The 19,167-nt window shown below is 37.9% G+C and overlaps 1 protein-coding gene across 1 annotated transcript; it reads right to left on the reverse strand.

The window, feature by feature from the left end:
- Positions 1 to 401: 401 nt before the first annotated feature.
- On the reverse strand, positions 402 to 4,147 carry LOC131045549 (uncharacterized). The gene is made up of 3 exons (XM_057979142.1): positions 2,834 to 4,147; positions 2,483 to 2,675; positions 402 to 2,365 (listed from the first exon to the last, which is right to left on the reverse strand). Exons 1-3 carry the CDS (start codon positions 4,145 to 4,147, stop codon positions 402 to 404), a joined length of 3,471 nt encoding a protein of 1,156 aa, XP_057835125.1.
- Positions 4,148 to 19,167: the final 15,020 nt, after the last annotated feature.

Below are 19,167 nucleotides of genomic sequence, written 5' to 3' on the forward strand. Positions count from 1 at the left end.
GTATGCCAGATCATAGAACCACCCCCCTCCAGAGGATAGCGAGGGACCTCAAAAGAAGCAACACCCCGAAGATATTTAAGGTTGAGAATACGAGCCCATAACTGGTGCTGATGGGTGCACCAGCGCCAGTAAAGCTTAGCAGCAAGAGCTTTTCCATTCAAAATAGCAGAGCGTAAACCAAGACCCCCTTCCTGCTTAGGTCTACACACTGACTCCCACTTAACAAGGCTCCATTTTGAAGACAATAAATTACCGCTCCAAAGAAATTGATGAGAAAGAGCATCAAATTCCTTAAGGAAATACATCGGAGCCGCTTGAACAAAGCACCTGTAGATGGGAAGGGCCTGGATGACAGACTTAAGAAGAGTCAATCTAGCTGCAGAAGACAACCAACGATGGGTCTAATGAGAAACCTTTCTCCTAAGCTTATCAAGCAACTGCTGCCAAGAAGATCTGGGCAGACGGCCAACAGTAAGAGGAATACCCAAATAAACAAAGGGAAGAGTTCCAATTTGAAACCGCAGAATGGCAGCAATCCTATGCTGGATAGCTTGAGGAGTATTAAAGAAGAAAATAGAAGACTTTTTCTCATTGACTCTCTGGCCCGAAGCCGCAAGGTAGATGTCCAAAGTTTTCCTGAAGGAATCAGCCTCCCTAATACGAGCCAGACCCATAAGAGAGGTATCATCCATGAATTGGAGATGAGAAAGTGTAGGCAAGCCCATCCCCCACTGCCAACCATGAATCAAGCCATGAGAAACCTGAGATTTAAGAAGACGGCCAAGCCCCTCAGCCAGAATAATAAACAAATAAGGAGAGAGCGGATCCCCCTGACGAAGACCCCTAGTAGCCCCAAAAAGCTCAGAAGGCTCCCCATTCATAATAACCGAAAAGGAGGAAGAAGTCACACAACTCAACACCCAACTCACCCAATCAGAGGAAAAACCAAAGGCCAATAGAATCTTCTGAAGAAAACTCCATTTAACTCTATCATAGGCTTTGGCCATATCCAACTTGATAAACATAGACCTCTCCTGAGAAGTAGCCATGGAATGAATGGCTTCAGACGCAACCACCACCCCATCCAGAATTTGCCGCCTAGCCACAAAGCCGCCTTGCTCCTCAGAAATAATCATTGGCAAACAAGATTTGAGTCTCTCAGCCATCAACTTCGTAATAATCTTATACGCCACATTATAGAGTGCAATAGGTCTAAAGAGATCAAGTTTGTCAGCACCTTCCTTCTTAGGAATGAGAACCAGAAAAGTAGCATTCAAGGCGTGAAGCATCTGCTTACTATGAAGAGACTCACAAACCACCTCTAACAAATCCTGCTTCACAATATCCCAAAACTCCTGGAAAAACTCAACTGGGAACCCGTTAGGGCCAGGGGCTTTCCCTTTGTTCATCCCAAACACCACCTCCTCCACTTCAGACAGAGTCACCGGGCGAATAAGAGAAGCATTCACCTCATTAGAAATTAAAGAAGGAATACAAGCAAGGACTCTATTTTCATCAGCCTCAGCAGGTACAAAATCCTCAGTGAAAAGATTAGAGTAGTACTGACGAGCCTCTCTAGACAGAGCATGTTGAGCAGAGATTGAAATACCCTCAGAGTTAACAAGAGAAGAGATAAAGCACTTATTTCGATGAGCTTGTACAGAATAATGGAAAAAGGCCGTATTCCGATCACCCTCTTGAAGCCAATCAATCCTAGCCTTTTGTTTCCAGAAAATCTCTTCACAGAGCTCCCACTCTTCCACCAATTTCAGAGCCTGGGATTCAGCATGCCCAAGAGCCTCCGAGAAGCCCAAATCCCGAATCTGACGGGTAATCACAGCAAGGCGGTCCAGCGCTTCTCTTTTCCTAGCCCAAAAATTACCAAAACTCAACCTATTCCATCGCTTAAGATGAAACTTAACATATTGCAACTTCTTAACCAGAGAATACATAGATGTACCATAGGCAGGGGCGCCATCCCGCCACCATTGAGCCACAAGATCACCTAAAGACGGATCACGCAACCACATGAGCTGGAATTTGAAAGGGGGGTTCTTAGGATTTGGAAAAGCTAAAGTCGAAAACTTAATTGGCCAATGATCAGAGCCACGCCAGTCAAGAATCTCAGAGCAAATGACCAAGCTACCTCTAACCCAAGAGCAAGAGACAAGGAAACGATCAAGCCGCTGGGCAATCGCTTCAGGCCCACTCCGTCTATTATTCCAAGTGAAAATTCCATTAGAGGGTTTTACATCCATCAATGCTAGAGAGTCCACATTAGTCCGAAACATATCTGAAACAGGGCCAAGCCTAGGCAGCCCTCCTCTTTTCTCCTCCAAGCTCAACACAGCATTGAAGTCACCAGCTAAAATCCAAGGTAGAAAGGGAGCACAGGACCTAACATACCTGATATGAGCCCAAAGCTAGGATTTACCATGAATATCAATTGGAGCATAAACATTTCTAACCAAAATAGTCTCACCAGATTCCAAAATCGAGGCCACCATAGAAATAGCAGACTGGCTGGAAATCCACCAATGAGGGACAACCTTACGAGGATCCCAGAAAAGAGCCAGACCCCCAGAGGTTCCCCTAGATCCAATACACTGACACTGGCCAGAAAACCAAATACGAGGAGCATGTTGAAACATGAGATCCACCATAAGCTTAGTTTCCTGGATACAAAAGATATCAGGAGAATGAACAACAATCAAATCTTGAATAGCCTTTTGACGGGGGGTGCTATTCAACCCCCTTGCATTCCATGAGAGAATAATCATGAGGAAGGTTGAGAGAAGTGGGCCTCAAGGGTCTTAATAGCCCCAGATTCCACCAAAAGATCCCCAGCAGATTTAAGCTTGTCTGCATCCTTCTTACGACCAACTTTCGAAGAAAATTCAAAATGTCCCTTCTTGAGAGGGCATTGCAACACCCCCAAGGAAGGAGACGATCCTCGCCCTTTGCCTGAAGAAAACACTGCCTTAGCCAAATATGCTAAAACAATATCATCCTGCACATCTACAGAGGCCCCAGGAGGCTCCGAACTCCCCTGCACCAATGCCGAAGACGAATTCTGCACAACAATCGCTTTCTCCAGCCCTGTATCCATCCCAACATCCATACCAGAGGCCCCAGCAGAAAGCTCAACAGGAATCCCTTCCTCCATAGCCAGATTATCTAGGACCTCAAACCGATTGAAACCCTGATCATTCTGACTATCCTTAAAGGCCCGCTTGTGCCCCCTCCCTTTATTTCTCTGCTTAACAGGGATAAAGCCATCCTTATCAGGCCCACCCTCAACCCCAGATTCCTTCCCTTTATCCCCTTTCTCCACCGAGGGCCCAGAAGAAGGAGAAGAAGACACCCCAGCAGCTTTGGATGCCCGAGGACACTGGCGCTGAAGGTGTCCATACTCGTGACAGAAGCGGCAACGAAAAGGGAGGGACTCATAATCAGGCGGTTGAATCCACGAAGCCGAGCCAATAAAAATTTCCAAAGAGTCTGGAAAAGGATTATTTAAGTCAATTTCAACGCAGATGCGAGCATAAGAAAATACCTTTTTCTCCAAAGTATTTTGAGCAATGGCAGCCGGTTTCCCCAACAGAGCAGCAATCCGAAGCAGAATATCCTCTCTCCAAAACTCCAACGGCAGCCATGGAAGACGCACCCAAACAGGAACCCGAGTAGGAAGATCTTCTGTCGCATTAAAACCACTATGCCAGGGCTTAATGAACAAGCCAACATGATTGTAAAAATATGGCCCTCCTTCAAAAACACGATTACGGTCCGAGATACTAGAAAAATCGACCATGAAATAGCCATTTGCAGCTACCAATAAATCAAAATCCCCCTCAACATGCCAGGTTCGATGGATCCAAGATTCTAATGCCGAGAGAGGAATCCGAATACCCAAGAACTTGCAGATCAAAACATGTTGGCTCCAATAAGCGATATCTTCTTGGACAGATTCCGGAGAGATAACCAAAACGGGCCGATCTTGACTCCGTGGCAGACATCCGTTCACTTTCTTGAGCTTAGAGCTCTCACCCACAAAAGATGACTCCAATTTTTGTGCATGCATAGCCTCTGAAAATTTTTGAGATGGCTTCGAGCCTGTAAAAACCAGACTATTGGAAACCACAGCCATGGTCCCACCCAACTCACTCGGGCTCCAGCCAACCCTTACTCCACCGCTTCCACCAGCCACTTCCCCCCCACCGAACAACCTCCCACCAGTCCGTCACCCACCCAAACCCCCGCACCACTCCACACCCAACAACGAACACAAAGGCGAACAGGAAAAAAAGAAAAGGAAAGAACAGAAAGCCCAAATGCCACTAAAGGGAGCAGGGAAAGGCACACGCAGGAGCCACCACGCAGCCTTAGAGGCTGCGCATGGCCTTACCTGTGCATAGGAATGCCATCCGCCCGCTACCGAAAAATTAGTCTTGTAAGGTCTATTGTAAATCTACCACAAACATAGCATTTCACATTCATTCTTCAATTGTCTGAGTTATGACCATTTTTATTGCATTTGGAACATTGACTGGTGGGTACATTTGTATTCTGATTATTTCTAAATCTGCACTGATTTGCTCTATGATCAAATTTGTTGAAATTAAAATATTTCCCATTAAATTTATAAGCATTGGTTACCTTACCGGTTTTCTATGATCATGATTGTTTGCAGTCCGTCAACTTTCTCCATGTTCAAATCCAAGTCCAACTGTTTCTCCATCAGGTTTCTGACTTTTTAGCATATCATCAAGATTATTTGAATTTTTCTTGAATTTGTCTTTGTATTCATTTGCAGTGACCAAATCTCTTTCAAAGTGCTAACTTGTCTCAAGAGTTCTTCTTTGTCATGTTGCATGTGAATCAAATCAGTTTTAAGTATATCATTTTCATAACTAAGCCTTAGAGATTCATCTGAACTTTCATTAAGTCTTTTAGCCAAATCTTCCTCATTCTTCTTCCTAGCTTCAATATCTTTGCATAGTCTCATGGTTAAATCTTGCATCTCATTCTTTATGTTATTGTTCTCTTGTCTCAATTTCTCTGCAATATCTCTGAGAGTTTCTTTTTCTTCATCATCTTGATTTTGCAATTGCACATGTAATTATTTTCTCTTATTCTTTGCTATAACCAGGTTATCTTGAAGTGTTTTGATAAATTCCCAAGTAGTTCTAAGTTCATCTTCAAGTTTGATAGTCTTCAATTTTTCTGCATCAAAATCTTCAAGAGCTCCTTCCAATTGTTGTCTCAAACTTTCCATCGTTACCAGTTTCAGAATCTTCCTCAAGCTATTAGGCTTCTATAAATAGAGGACTATGCTCTGATACCAATTGTTAGATACTTGCTTAGTCCCAAAGACACTGAGAGGGGGGGTGAATCAATGTCTAACTGGTAAACAAAAGATTTAAACTTGTTTGCAACTTTATAACCAAAATTAATATACCAGTAAACAAGTAATAATGCAGTAAAGAGAAATAGGAGAGACAACATCAATGCACACCATAACACAAGATATTTTGGCGAGGAAACCCGGTAGCAGAAAAACCTCGGTGGGATTTATGACCCACAATATTACTCACTGGCCAATATGAATAAATATTATTGATACAATAGGAGCCTACACATGCAGGAAGGCCAACAGCCTAGAGATCACTGCTCAACAACAAAAAGGAGTCACACTGACTACAAAATTGGATGATTAAATCCAACGACAATTTACTACTCAAAATAGCATCTGCAATGTTGGATTCAGTACCAGTTTAAGCTCTGTCAAATACCTCTGTTGTAAACTTTGCTTCGCTTTGCTCATTACCTAATTACATAATCATCTCCATTACAAAATGACCTACAAGATCTCATACATATATGAGTCTTTACAATACATCATGTCGGCTACAAATAATTAATTACATTACAATATAATTCTTATAAACAAAAATTTATCATATGTCGGCCTGGGTGCTGGTATGATTTATTGCCGGTGTAAACTGGATGTCGGTGTGAATGAACTTTGTGTAGCTATCGGTGCCGGTATGCGAAGTCTATTTCCGATATGATCAATATAATCCTGTAGAACCCTGTTACCAGTTGGTTGCCATCAATGACAACATCAACCATTCTCATCTGAGTGTGTAATGCCAACTGAGAGTTTGAATGTCTTGTCAGTTGAAGGACAAGTGTAGAGAGAAGGTAGCCCACTAAGACATCTCTCAACTTCCTATAAAGAAAGGTTAGACTCTCTTTAAACCTCCCCATCATAGTGGTATCAGAGCCACCAAGATTTGGGAAGAAGCCAGTACATGTTAGACATTGAATCAGTAGGATAAAATAGTTTAAGGATGGTGACCAATGCAAAACTAGCCAAGAAGGTAGAAGATCAAGAGGAAGAGAATAGGCTTCTCAGGGAAAGATCACTACAGTTGGAGAGTAAACTAGACGCAGTTGAAGACAAGACTGAGAAAGTGACAATTAAGGTCAATGAAGGGAAGGGTAAAGAACTAGTAGAAGAGGATAGCACACCTGAACTAGATCCTATTCTACTTGAAGAACCTTTCCTTAGAGCCATCAAAGCCTTAGGAGGAAAATATTTGGAAGGAGTACCATTGTTTTGTGGAAAAATAGAACCAAAAGTAGTCATGGAATTGATTAAAGGATTGGAGAATCACTTTGAATGTGATGGGATTAGTGAGGCACAAAGGTGAAGGTATAAAAATATAGATTGAGAGGAGTAGCCTTGAATTGGTGGAAATTCATCCAAGAAGAAAGGCAAAAGGAGGGTAAGAACCCAATAGCCACTTGGAAAGGAATGCTAGCCAAGGTGAACGAAGAATACATTCCTGAAGATTATGAGATCCATTTGCACAAAAGGAGACAAAACTTGAGACAAAGAGACTTAGATGTGAGCATCTACACTGAGGAATTTCAGAAGTTGTGTCTAAGATCCAAGGTGGTGGAAGATGAAAACATCAAGGTAGCTAGATACTTGAATGGCTTGAGATGGAATATTCAAGAAGAATTGAGTTTGTTATGTCCTAGTACCATTCATAAGTGCTATCAATTGGCACTCAAGGTGGAAGAAAAGAGAAAAAAGAAACAAGAGAAAAGCAATAGAGGCAGAGGTAGGGGAAGAGATGGAAGAGGCTAGAGAGGTAGCTTTGGTGGAAGAAGTGTAGACCAAAGATCCCAAGGGGAATCCAAGTTGGTTGAGAAAAGTGGAGATTCCAATAGAAAGAGCAGCTATAGAGGAAGGGGATCTAGCAACTCTAGTAGAGGAAGGTCTAGTGGATCAGGAAGAGGATCCTATTTTGCCACAATCAAGTGCTACAATTGCCATCAACTTGGACACCCAGCCTATAGATGCCCAAAGAAGTCTTCTTCATCCCAAGGAGGCGAGAGGAGTGTAAATTATGCTCAAGAATATGCAACAAACATGAAGGCATCGGAAGTGAGCTTAGATGCAGAGGTTGGAGAGAATCTTATGATAAGAAGAGTCTTGATTAAAGAACCAGTTAAGGAGGAACCTAGCCAAAGGAGATCCTTGTTTAAGATAAACTACAAGATTATGGGAAAGGTATGTAGAGTGGTAGTGGGTTCAGGATCCACAGATAACATAGTTTCAGAGGAAGCAGTGAGTAAGCTTAATTTACCAATAATACCACATAGTGATCCTTGTAGAGTTACATGCCTCAACAAGGGGCAACATGTTCTTATGAATAAAAAAACTTGGGTGGAGTTCACCATAGGAGGTTACAAGGACAAAATCTTGTGTGACATCTTGCCAATGGATGCTTTCCACCTACTCCTAGGTAGGCCATGAAAGTTTGATAGGAAAGCAATACACCATGGAGAGAAGAATGCTTATACTTTCTAAAAGGATGGAATCACCTACAAAATTCAGTCCATAAGAGACCAAGAAGAGGGTAGATCAAAAGGTTCTAATGTGCTGCTATTTGGTGAGAAAGAGTTCATCAACACACTCAAGGAAGGAGAAGGAGTAGGGTTTGCGATTGTTGTAAAACCAAAAGAAGACAACAAAGAGAAGAAGGTATGCATTACCAAAGAAGTGCAGCAGGTCCTAAATCAGTTTAAGGACATTATCAGTGATGGAACACTAGCAACATTACCTCCTCAATGTGCCATAAGTCACCAAATTGATTTCATACCTGGAGCTTCATTGCCCAATAAGGAAGCCTACAAATGGCACCGGATCAGAACAAGGAGATAGCCAAACAAATACAAGAGCTCTTAGATAATGGATTAATAAGGAAAAGCACCAGTCCATGTGCAATACCCATTGTTTTAGCCCCAAAGAAGGGAGGTACTTGGAGACTTTGCACTGATTCTAGAGCTATAAACCAGATTACCATCACGTATAGATTTCCCATTCCAAGAATTGAAGATTTGATGGATTGTTTAGGAGGTGCTGAATACTTCATCAAGATAGACCTCAAGAGTGGTTACCACCAAATCAGAATCAAGGAGGGTGATGAATGGAAGAAAGCCTTCAAGACTACAAAAGGACTTTATGAATGACTTGTTATGCCATTTGGACTCACAAATGCTCCTAGCACATTCATGAGACTCATGAATGAAGTACTCAAGGACTATATTGGTAAATTTGTTGTTCTTTACTTAGATGACATCTTGATTTTTAGTAAGTTTAAGGATGAGCATCTTAAGCATATATAAATTGTATTGAGGAAACTATGTGATGAGCAACTAACCATCAATTTGGAGAAATGTGAGTTTATGAAACAAGAATTGATATATCTTGGGTTTGTAATCTCAAGAGGTGATTTGAAGACGGATACTTCTAAAGTGGAAGCCATAATCAATTGGCCTACACCTAAGACATCAAGTATCAAGTGAAGTAAAAAGTTTTCATGGCTTGGCTCAATTCTATAGAAAGTTCATTAGAGGATTTTGTGAGATATGTGCACCCATGCTCGAGACAATCAAGGGAGGTCGGAAAATCAAGTTTCAATGGACAAAGGAAGCACAAAGAGGATTTGATATCTTTAAGACAAAGGTGGCTACTCAACCGGTACTCATTCTTCCAAGATTTGACAAGCTCTTCACCATTGAATGTGATGCAAGCAACATAATAGTTGGAGCAGTTTTAAGCCAAGACAATAGACCGGTTGTATTTTTCAATGAGAAGCTCAATGATGCAAAGAAAAGGCATTCATATTATGATTTGGAGTTGTATGCACTTGTTCAATCACTTAGGAAATGGATGCATTATTTGCTACCTAAAGAATTTGTGGTTTATACTGATAATCAAGCTCTTAGCTTTCTTAATTCTCAAGAAAAGTTGAACCATAGGCATATTAAATGGGTAGAGTATTTGTAGTCATATACCTTTACCATTAAGCACAAGAAAGGACAATGTAATAAAGTAGTTGATGAATGAAGTAGAAGGTTGCTAACAGTGCAAGAAGTGCAGCCAAAAAGTATTGGAGTGGATTGTTTCAAGGAATTGTATGAAGATGATGAAGACTTTGCTGCTGCCTACAAGGTTTGCCAAGAGTTTGGAAATCATTTTCATAGTGAATATGCATATTACACCTTACAAGATGGAATTTTGTTCAAGGGAGGACAACTGTGTGTACCTAAAGGGTCTATCAGGGAAAATTTGATGCAAGAGAAGCACAATGGATGCCTAAGTGGACATTTTGGTTTGAACAAGACTTTGGAAGTTGTCTAAAGATTCTACTATTGGCCTAAGATGAAAAGAAATATCTAGAGATATGTGGAACAATGTTTGGTATGCCAAAGAGCTAAGGGTACCTCTTCCAATGTCGGTCTTTATCAGCCTCTACCGATCCCAAAACAACCATGGGAGTGTGCAAGTATGGATTTTGTTGTTGGTTTGCCTAAAACCAAATCAGGTTTTGATATCTTCTATGTTGTGGTAGATAGGTTTAGCAAGATGGCCCATTTTATTCCATGTAAGGTAACTCATGATGCTAGTCACATTGCTCATTTTTTTTTGAAGGAGATTATTAGGATTCATGGATTACTTATTAGTATTGTATCAGATAGAGATGCAAAGTTTATTGGTCATTTTTTGAAGACTTTGTGGCAGAGATTGGGTACTAACTTGTCTTTCAGCTCAGCCTATCATCCCCAAAGGGATGGCCAAATAGAGGTGGTCAATAGAACACTTGGAAGCCTTCTTAGATGTCTGATAAAGGAGTATGGAAAAGCTTGGGATTAGATCATCTATCAAGCCGATTTTGCCTACAATGAGAGTGTGAATAGGTCAACCGGTAAAAGCCCTTTTGAGATTGTGTATGGCCTTCATCCTAGAGGTGTTTTGGAGCTCAGAGATGTTGGAAAGATGGGACAACAAAGTGGACATGCTTTGGACATGGCTAAATCCATGCAAGAGGTTCATGAGTAGGTTAGGACAACCCTACTAGACACCTCTCAAAGAATCAAGGAAAGAGTAGATGAGAAAAGAAAAGATGTAGAATTTTCAGTTGGGGACATGGTCATGGTTCACTTGAACAAAGAAAGGATTTAGAAAGGTGTCCCTAGTAAGATTCAGATGAGGAGGATCGGTCCTTGCGAAATCTTGGCCAGATATGGCAACAATGCTTACAAGTTAGACCTACCCGGTGATATAGCTTTATCTCCCATCTTCAATGTTGCAGATTTGGTGCAGTATAAGGGCACACTTCCAAAGGAGGATAGTAGAGTCTCAGAGGTCTCTTAAGCACTTTCAGACCCGCCCTTACCACCTGCAACCTTGCCACAAGCCGAGAAGGTGTTAGACTCTAGAGTTCTCAAGAAAACAAGACATAATGTCTATATGGAACACTTGATCAAATGGCAGCACCTTCAAACATCAGAGGCAACTTGGGTACCCAAGGAAGACTTTTCTAATCTTGGAGTTCCCCTTTCTTTTTTTCCTAAAGGAGTCACTTGACTTCTTTCTCATTCGGGGAGTATGGTGCAGGAGCACCTAGTTTTGAGTACATTTTCTACATTTTGGTGTGTTAGTATTTATTTTGGTTTTGGATTGTGAATAATGGACTACTCATAAGTCCACATGTAGTTTTGATATATATTTGGAGGATGAATGTCATTGGGATCATGTAGTTACTCAATTTTAGCTTATAAGCCCTTGTAAGCCTAAAATGGCATAAATGTGCATTTTGGTGTCAAACATCTTGAAAAACCTTATTTGGAATTGAGACTTGTATTTTTAGTGGTTTTAAGTCATCCTAGGTGGTTTGGAATGAGGGACAAAGCATAAAATGCAAAAATGCACTTTTTGGCAAAAGTTGTCAATGTTGCTCGACAACATTTTACAACTTTGAGCAACTTTTTGAAAGTTTGAGAAAATCTATGGTTAGGAAATTGATGGAGAGTTTGTTAGGATCTAAATGGCATATAAATTCTCTTTAGATGAATACAATCAGTTTGGTGAATGCCTTGGGCAATTTGCAATACATTTTGAAGACCTTTTTCCAATTTTACATTACATTTTTCTCAAATTGTGAGCAACAGTCTGTACTTCATGAGATGATTTCATTAATTTTCTTTTAGGATTGATTTATAAATGTTTTTATAGTTCTTAGGAGGCATTTGAGTTAGTATTTGTTGCAGGTTTGAATTGAGTTATGATTTTATACTGCTCTTGACCTGAGCAAGGGTTTTTAAAACCCAAACATGGCTCTAGCTTGAAGTCCTTTGCTTTACTCTTTATAACCCTTGGTACTCAAGCAATGGAACCTTTGTATAGTGTACATAAACTTTGTTTTGGTTTGGAGGTCATTATAAAACCATTGGACATCATTTCCTAGGCGAGCTCAGTCATAGCCCGGTTAGGAAATGATTGAAATTTTGTAAGTGTTTGTAGGGATGATCAGGTTTGAAGATGCCTAGTGTTTGGCATGAATAAGTGTGATGTGGCAGAGCCTTTGTGGAAGTTTGGAGGTGTGGCAGACTAGAGAAGACACTAAACCCTTGGAAGAAGACCAAAAAGACCCTAAAACCCTTCAAAATATGCCATTTTCAGGTTCCGAACCTGTACGGACAGACCTGGTTTCCTCACCTGATGAATCTCAAATTTATTCCAAAAGGGTACTCGGATCATAAATTATTTTTCCTGGTTCTTTGAGATAATTTTGAGGATCCCCCAAAAACTAGTTAGGCAAGGCTAATTGGGGCTCTAGGGCTACTAGGCCTAGAAGATAGGGAAAAGAAGGAGCGATGAATGAAACCCAAGCACAAAAATAGTTGATTGGCTTGGAAAAACCTTAAGGATACCTGTTAAAACCCCTGCAAGCATATGTTAGGAGATTATGAAATTGAGGTTGGATTTACCCTTGTGAGTCTCAATCATGGCTAAGCAAGTCATTGTGCATATCTTGATTGGGAGCACTCCTAGAGAGTTTGAATTTCTTGTCAATTGAAGGACAAGTGTAGAGAGAAGGGAGCCCACTAAGACATCTCTCAACTTCCTATAAAGAAAAGTTAGACTCTCTTTGAGAACCCCTCCCCATCATTCCCCACAATAGCTCTCTTCACAATTAGTTAATCTTACTTAGGGACTTTTTCACTTTATCCCACATTGGTATTGTTTTAGTCTCTTGGATGGTAAGTCCTATATATATACACCCATCACTCTCATATGGGTATTCTCAATCATTGTATTCTTCGCATTCTCTTGAGTTCAATACAGGTTATTTAGCTTGAATATCCAATTTCTATTTTTTCTTTCCTTCATTCATTTGTGTTCTTGGGTGGCTTTTTGGCCAAATCTTACACTATAGGCTAATTCAATTAAATGCATACATAAGAACAATTAATCTAGATGAATAATATTGACTTTGATGTTCTAGTAATTTATAATAGCAAACAAATATAAATAAATAATAATTTTAGGCTTGGCTCAATAACATATGAATATTATGGAAATACGGCTCTAGATCATGTGTTATCAAACCTTAGAAAACAATGTCTCTTTATTGGTATAACTAGTTTATAATTGTAGACACATATTTGGGTTCCAAATTTGTCCTGGCATTGTGTAGATCTCAATTATGCGATTTCGCCTAGTATTCTATCCATTTATCTATCTTTTTTAAAAATTGAAAAAGATGCATTTATGGTGGCATAGGAGCAAGCAATAAGAGCATTGTGCCTTGAGAAATGCCTTAAAATTGAACAATATAAAAAATAATAGGCAAGCCCTTGAGATGCAAAATCTTTTCTCTTTTTATTACAACAAATTGAAATGTGTTGCTATTAATCACTCTCTAAATAAATGATCTTTTGAATACTCATGGATTCTAGGATGTGAGATGGATAGCTAGAAGGAATGCATTGAATATCCTTAGATACTAGCACATAACACTAAATTGCACCAAAATTGTGCTTAGTTGACTCGAGGTAAAATGGTAGAGAGAGGCTAGTCTATCAAATTTGAATTTTGAATTTAAAAAATAGAAAGAGTCAATTTCACAACCATGAGGTCATCCCCACCTTTCACAGACTCTTTGAATAGAATAACAATTAAATCCAAGTGGCAAATGGCCATATGAAGGTAAGGAGGTAGATAGGGATAATAAACAAGCAAATAAGATGAATATATAAGAATGTGTGTAAATAGTTTGAGTAGGGATATGTGTATGTGTAAGTGAATAAAAAGGTAATATGAATGAGCTCCACTTCTCTCAATATTATGCCATTTGTTATTATATACATTTCTTAAGACATTACCTATAAATAGATTAAAAATAAATGTGAAATAGCATAAATATATGGAAGTAGGTGCCTAAATATATGTGATAAAAAAAGATGAATATATAAGAATGTGGATAAATAGTTGAAGTAAGGAATTGTGTATATGTAAGTGGATAGAAAGACTATAAAAATGATCCCAACATAACTAAATATTATGTCATTTGTCATTATATAAGACATTATCTCTAAATAGACAGAAAAACAAATAGAAAATGACATAAATATGCAAATTTAAAAAATATAGGGTATTACATCTTTAAAAATAATAGAACGCCATCTACTATGAGTATGGCTAAATAACCTGGTTTAGTCATGTCAAACCATTGGAAAATTTAAAATGAAACTTAATCCGGAAGTAGAAAAATGCCTATGATAATAAAAAACCTCCTTGAGAGTTGACCTAGACATGGATCCTTAAATTAAGAAAAAAAAGAAAAATGTATAGAAACAAGAGCTGCATTGCAGCGTAATTCCTGCTATGCTTGGCAGTACAATTTTTTTGAGACTTGATAATGTAAACTATGTTTGCTCATAATTGGTAGCTTGTTCCTAATCTGTCGTTGTATGGAGAAGCCGGACTATATAAAAGATGCACAAATTAACTATAATAACTTCATCATTTTAGCAATTACTAACAAAATGATTCAGTTTTAAAAATATAAATTTTTGAAAATTTTAAAACATTATCTTTCCATTTTAACTTTCAGATCCATGATTTAGGTTTCTGAAAAACAAAGTAGAATTATTATAGGCTTCCCCATCTCTGAACTGAGTCATTTTTCCAAACAAGGCTACAACCCTATAAACTATTTGCAGGAGCATCAGGGCTACTGTGCAAATTGAAGAGTGGATTAGATTTGTATGGCAACCAGGGCTACTATGGAAAATTGAAGGGTGGACTAATGTTAATGAAGAACAACTCTCAAACATCAAATTGTTCTTGTGTAAGCTTAAGGGATGCATAGTCAATTAGCTGCAGGTTCTAATTCAATTGCTGGAGAACAATGAGATAGAGTCAACAATAAGCTTCCTTCTAATTAGAGAGAACATGTGGCACAACAAGCATAAGAAAGAAAACTATAGCAATGGAAAACCCATAAAAATGGCACTATAAGAATTCCATAGCTAATTGGAAATCAGAGAGAGACAATAGAATGGTGGTCTGATTTTCTCTCAAAATGGCATATGATCTTATAAATTTGAATCTGAATCTGTGTGACTCATTTATGACTAAATTAAAGACCTGGCCTCATATTTGTGATTTCTATTGTGTGTTCTATCAGGTAGTAAAGGGTTTCCAAGCATCCCAGAACAATGACATTTCCATTGTTACTATCTCTTCATGGGCAATGACATTTCCATTGTCACTATCTCTTCATGGGCAACTTATTTAAGCAGTCTAGTGACTATGAAATTATTCAATTCGTTAAATATTCTGTTACATTCTACCCATTTGTTCTGAAACTGCTACTTTTATTTTTCTAGACCCTAGGGCCTAGATAGAGCCTGAACTATTGAAGAGCATAGTGGGGAAAAATTTAGTAATTTTGAGAAAGTTTCTATAAAAGAACATGATTGTAATATGATAATGGACAGTAAAGTAAGCTTGGAACTAGTAGTGAATTGTAGAAATGCACTGTCATTAAAGTCAATGTAGTGAAGGTCAATGTGAAAGCAGAAATGAAAGGAACTAGGAAGTGCAGAGCAGAACAGTAGACGCATCTAAGAAATACAATCACATAAGTTTTCACCAAACAGATCTAGTGATTACACACAACAAAGCATTAAAAATATTGTGTATGATAAAATGAAGAAAAGTATAGAACATGATGTAAGAACGTGTGCATTCTAGTAATACCTGACTAGGTAATGGAGATCTCTTGCATATCTTGCATAACTTATATGGATCACACATATCCTTAAAATTATGGATATGTCCTTAAAATTATCGATATGTATCGTCAATATGTTCATATACAAGAACTTGGAACTCTATCACATAAAACGGCTCAGCCTAACCTCATGTTCCCATGCGGCTGCTTAACTCCATTGTCCGCTTAATTTTAAACAATTGGAGTGTTCCCATGCATGGAAACATGTGGTTAGACTTTCTAAAGAATCCCATTATAAGAATTATAGGGCTCATTTGGCTGTTCAAGAGCTCTCTCTTCTTTGGTAGATGAATACTCATACTAATTATAGTAAGCACAGTGCACATTGCACAAAAAGTTGTATTGGGAAAAAAATGTTGCGAACATATGGGGAAATCCTAAGAAAGGCTATCTTGGGCCAGCTCATGTAGCCCATATATCATTTTGAATGGCGTTGTTCACCTCCCTGCTTGTATAAACAGGTCATAGTCTTATGCAGCAGAGTGACATTGAGATTAAATGCACGATCTATTTCTAATGTAGAGAGCATTTCAAACTAGTGGTTATGGAAATACTAGTTTTTGACGTTTGAAGTATGTAGAGAATGCTATCACTATTAATGAGATGCTTGGATGGAGAATTGTAAATCTTGCATCAGTTTTATGTATTAAGAACTCCCCATTGTTGGATGGAATCTTAGAACAAAAGAAAAAAAAAAGTCTACCCTACTATGCTTGAATGGAATATTGAGCTACAATGGAAAAAGAATGAAAAAATCATAGATCTTCCTTACAGTGAATTTTAAGCTACATAAATTATTTTCCATGCTTGCCTCAAACTAGCTTGAGAGTCCAGAATACACCACAAATTTACAGCAGAACTTTGAAGGCATGTATCACTTAGGTGATGATAGGGATTTTGATAGATCTATAAGAGGTTTTTAAGATGTTATATATATCTTAACCTGTATATTTTGTGCGAAGTTCAATTGTGTCCAACCCAAAACTCTTTCCTCTCTTTTTCCTCCATTCATCAACTAGTCCTATTAGATTCTTGCTCATTACAATACAAAGGCTCACCAGTAAACGGTTGACAAGTACCAGAGAAACTCTCAATAATAGATAAGCATGGGCATTCAGAGACAAATCTGTACACAAACAAATGGGAAACTATACATTTTTCAATTAGTTCAATTACAGTTATAACTGCTGCCCATAGATAACTTAAGGATTTCATAGGTGCCAATGAACATAGAATTTCTGAACCAAATGTTGATTATTTCTGTGTTTGAGGGTGGAATGCTTGTAGGACTGAAAACAGCGATAGAATCAATCATTCTAAAATGACTTAAACAAAAAAAATGACATTTTTTCCTTGGCAAAAAGTCCTATGTTTATTCAGTCTATTTACCTAGATACTTGATTGGCTGCCCTGAATTTCTTGACTACAAGAGTTGGTAAATGCATGATTATAAGAAAGAAACCAATGAGATGTTTGCACTAGTCATGAGATGAATACTCATTTGAAAGAACAACCACCATAATGTTTTACAAAGAACAACATAGAGGAAATAAACTTCAATATAAAACAAATTATGTTTTGTGAACATTACATGATTAGAATATAGCAGTTAAGGGTCCTGTGGGCTACCATGGTCCCAAGGGTTTGTTATTATTAAATTCACTAATTTCTACTGGCTTTATTAGATATATGGTCATGGTAATGTGTATATATTTTTTTAATGAAGTTACATTGTGTCAATATTTCTTTTAAAAAAATTATAAATTGGATTTGATTAATTAATATATTCTTCTTCTTATGAGTTAATTGTAACATCAAGGAAAGATATGTAAATTTAATATTTTTACTGTCTTTAAATTTCTTATTTTATAGGACAATTATATATTAATTTTTTATCTTAGGCTACTTGGGATGTTGGATCTTTTGGGATTACCTGGAAATTACTTTAAAAAATTCGAGAGAAATTTTAAGTAGTGTTCTAATTACCAACTTTGCTTGTCAGTTACAAGGTGAGATTCATTGCACATTTTAAATTTGTTTTCCCTCCCAAACTTAGGTGTGGGATTCTTGGAGGCCCAACTTGGCCATAGTCATATAAAATGCAAAATATCTTCATTTTGATTCATTCTAGCTCGTCCAAATTTTATTTGGAGAGGATTAGTGTTCTTCATACCTTTTGTAGACAAAAACCCACTAGATGTTGCAATTAGTGGATGGATACACATTGATTGTTTGGATCAGAGGAGAAAGTCATTTTGGTTTTGTAGGCATTCTCATATAGAGGTTGCAACTGGGTATAAAGAAATAATATTTGATAGATTATATTATAATATATTATTGGCATTGCAAGTTACAAGAATAATATATGATGAAATGATTGTGAAGTGGATTTGGAGCTTCAAAGAGTATGATTTATTGTTGTATTACAACCTTTTTTTGTATAGATCTTTTCCAATGTGTGTGTGATTCCATTTTGGTGTTTCCCAATGTGGGTGTCAATATTTTGTAGTTCAAGTTGCTAGTAGTGAAGTTTTGTTTTACATTTTGGTATGTTGAGTTGAAATTAAATTCTCAAATTTTGTAGTTGTTTTTGTTGTTGTACAATGTTGCTGTATCGGCACATCTTATGCATTTGCAATAGAAAAAAATTATAATCAAAGTGTTTCAAGTGTTGAGTATTAAAATAGTGCAATCAAGTGTTTCAAGTGTTGGGTATTAAAACAATGCATAAAGGAGTTGATATTAGAGCAAGAGATGAAAGTGAGAATGAATTTGAAGAAGTACAATTCAAAGAAAAAGAAGTAATAAGAGATCTTGATGAGGCTAGATTTTTTAGGTCCATTTCTAAGATTGGAAAAAGGCCAAAGATTGTTCAAGTTTCCACATTTTCTGGAAACCTTAATTCGGAAGAGTTGATTGATTAGATCAATGATATGGAAGAATATTTTGAGTATGAAGAAATAGATGACCTTGAGAGGGTCAAGTTTGTAAAGACCAAGCTTAAAGGTCATGCCAATATTTGGTGGAAGTTCACTTAGAAAGAAATAGAACAAAAAAAGATAAAATAATGTGATGCGATTAGATGATGGAAAAATTGAAGAGACAATTCATTCCTATTGACTATGAGATTTATTTTCTGAAGAAGATGCAAGGGTTGACGAAAGAGATAAAATTTGTCAAAGAGTATACATAAGAGTTATATTGAGTCCTAATCAAAATAGGCCATTTTGATGCCAACAAGGAGAAAGTTACCTGTGACATAAATGGTTTGAATCTTGGTATTGAAGAGGAATTGAGTTTGGTAATAATGTCTACTATGGCAATAATGTCTACTATTGAAGATGCATATCAATTTGCTTTGAAGGTAGAAGACAAGATGAACAGAAGGTTTGAGAGAAAGAAAAATGGTAGAGGTCATGGTGGAAAGACTAGTGGAGGTCTTATGCAAGCCAAAATGAAGACTAGAACAAGAATGAAGAATCTTGTACCACTTAGAACACAA

The sequence above is a fragment of the Cryptomeria japonica genome, chromosome 10 (genome assembly GCF_030272615.1).
Source record: "Cryptomeria japonica chromosome 10, Sugi_1.0, whole genome shotgun sequence".
Classification (NCBI taxonomy): domain Eukaryota; kingdom Viridiplantae; phylum Streptophyta; class Pinopsida; order Cupressales; family Cupressaceae; genus Cryptomeria; species Cryptomeria japonica.

What these genes read in the sequence shown, in the direction of transcription:
- LOC131045549 (XM_057979142.1), bottom strand. Translation starts at nt 4,147, where the DNA reads ATGGCTGTGGTTTCCAATAGTCTGGTTTTTACAGGCTCGAAGCCATCT. An exon ending in AATCTGCTGGGGATCTTTTG is followed by an intron (nt 2,676 to 2,833) that starts GTGGAATCTGGG and finishes TTTTGTATCCAG; the next exon opens with GAAACTAAGCTTATGGTGGA. An exon ending in GGCCTCGATTTTGGAATCTG is followed by an intron (nt 2,366 to 2,482) that starts GTGAGACTATTT and finishes CTTGGATTTTAG; the next exon opens with CTGGTGACTTCAATGCTGTG.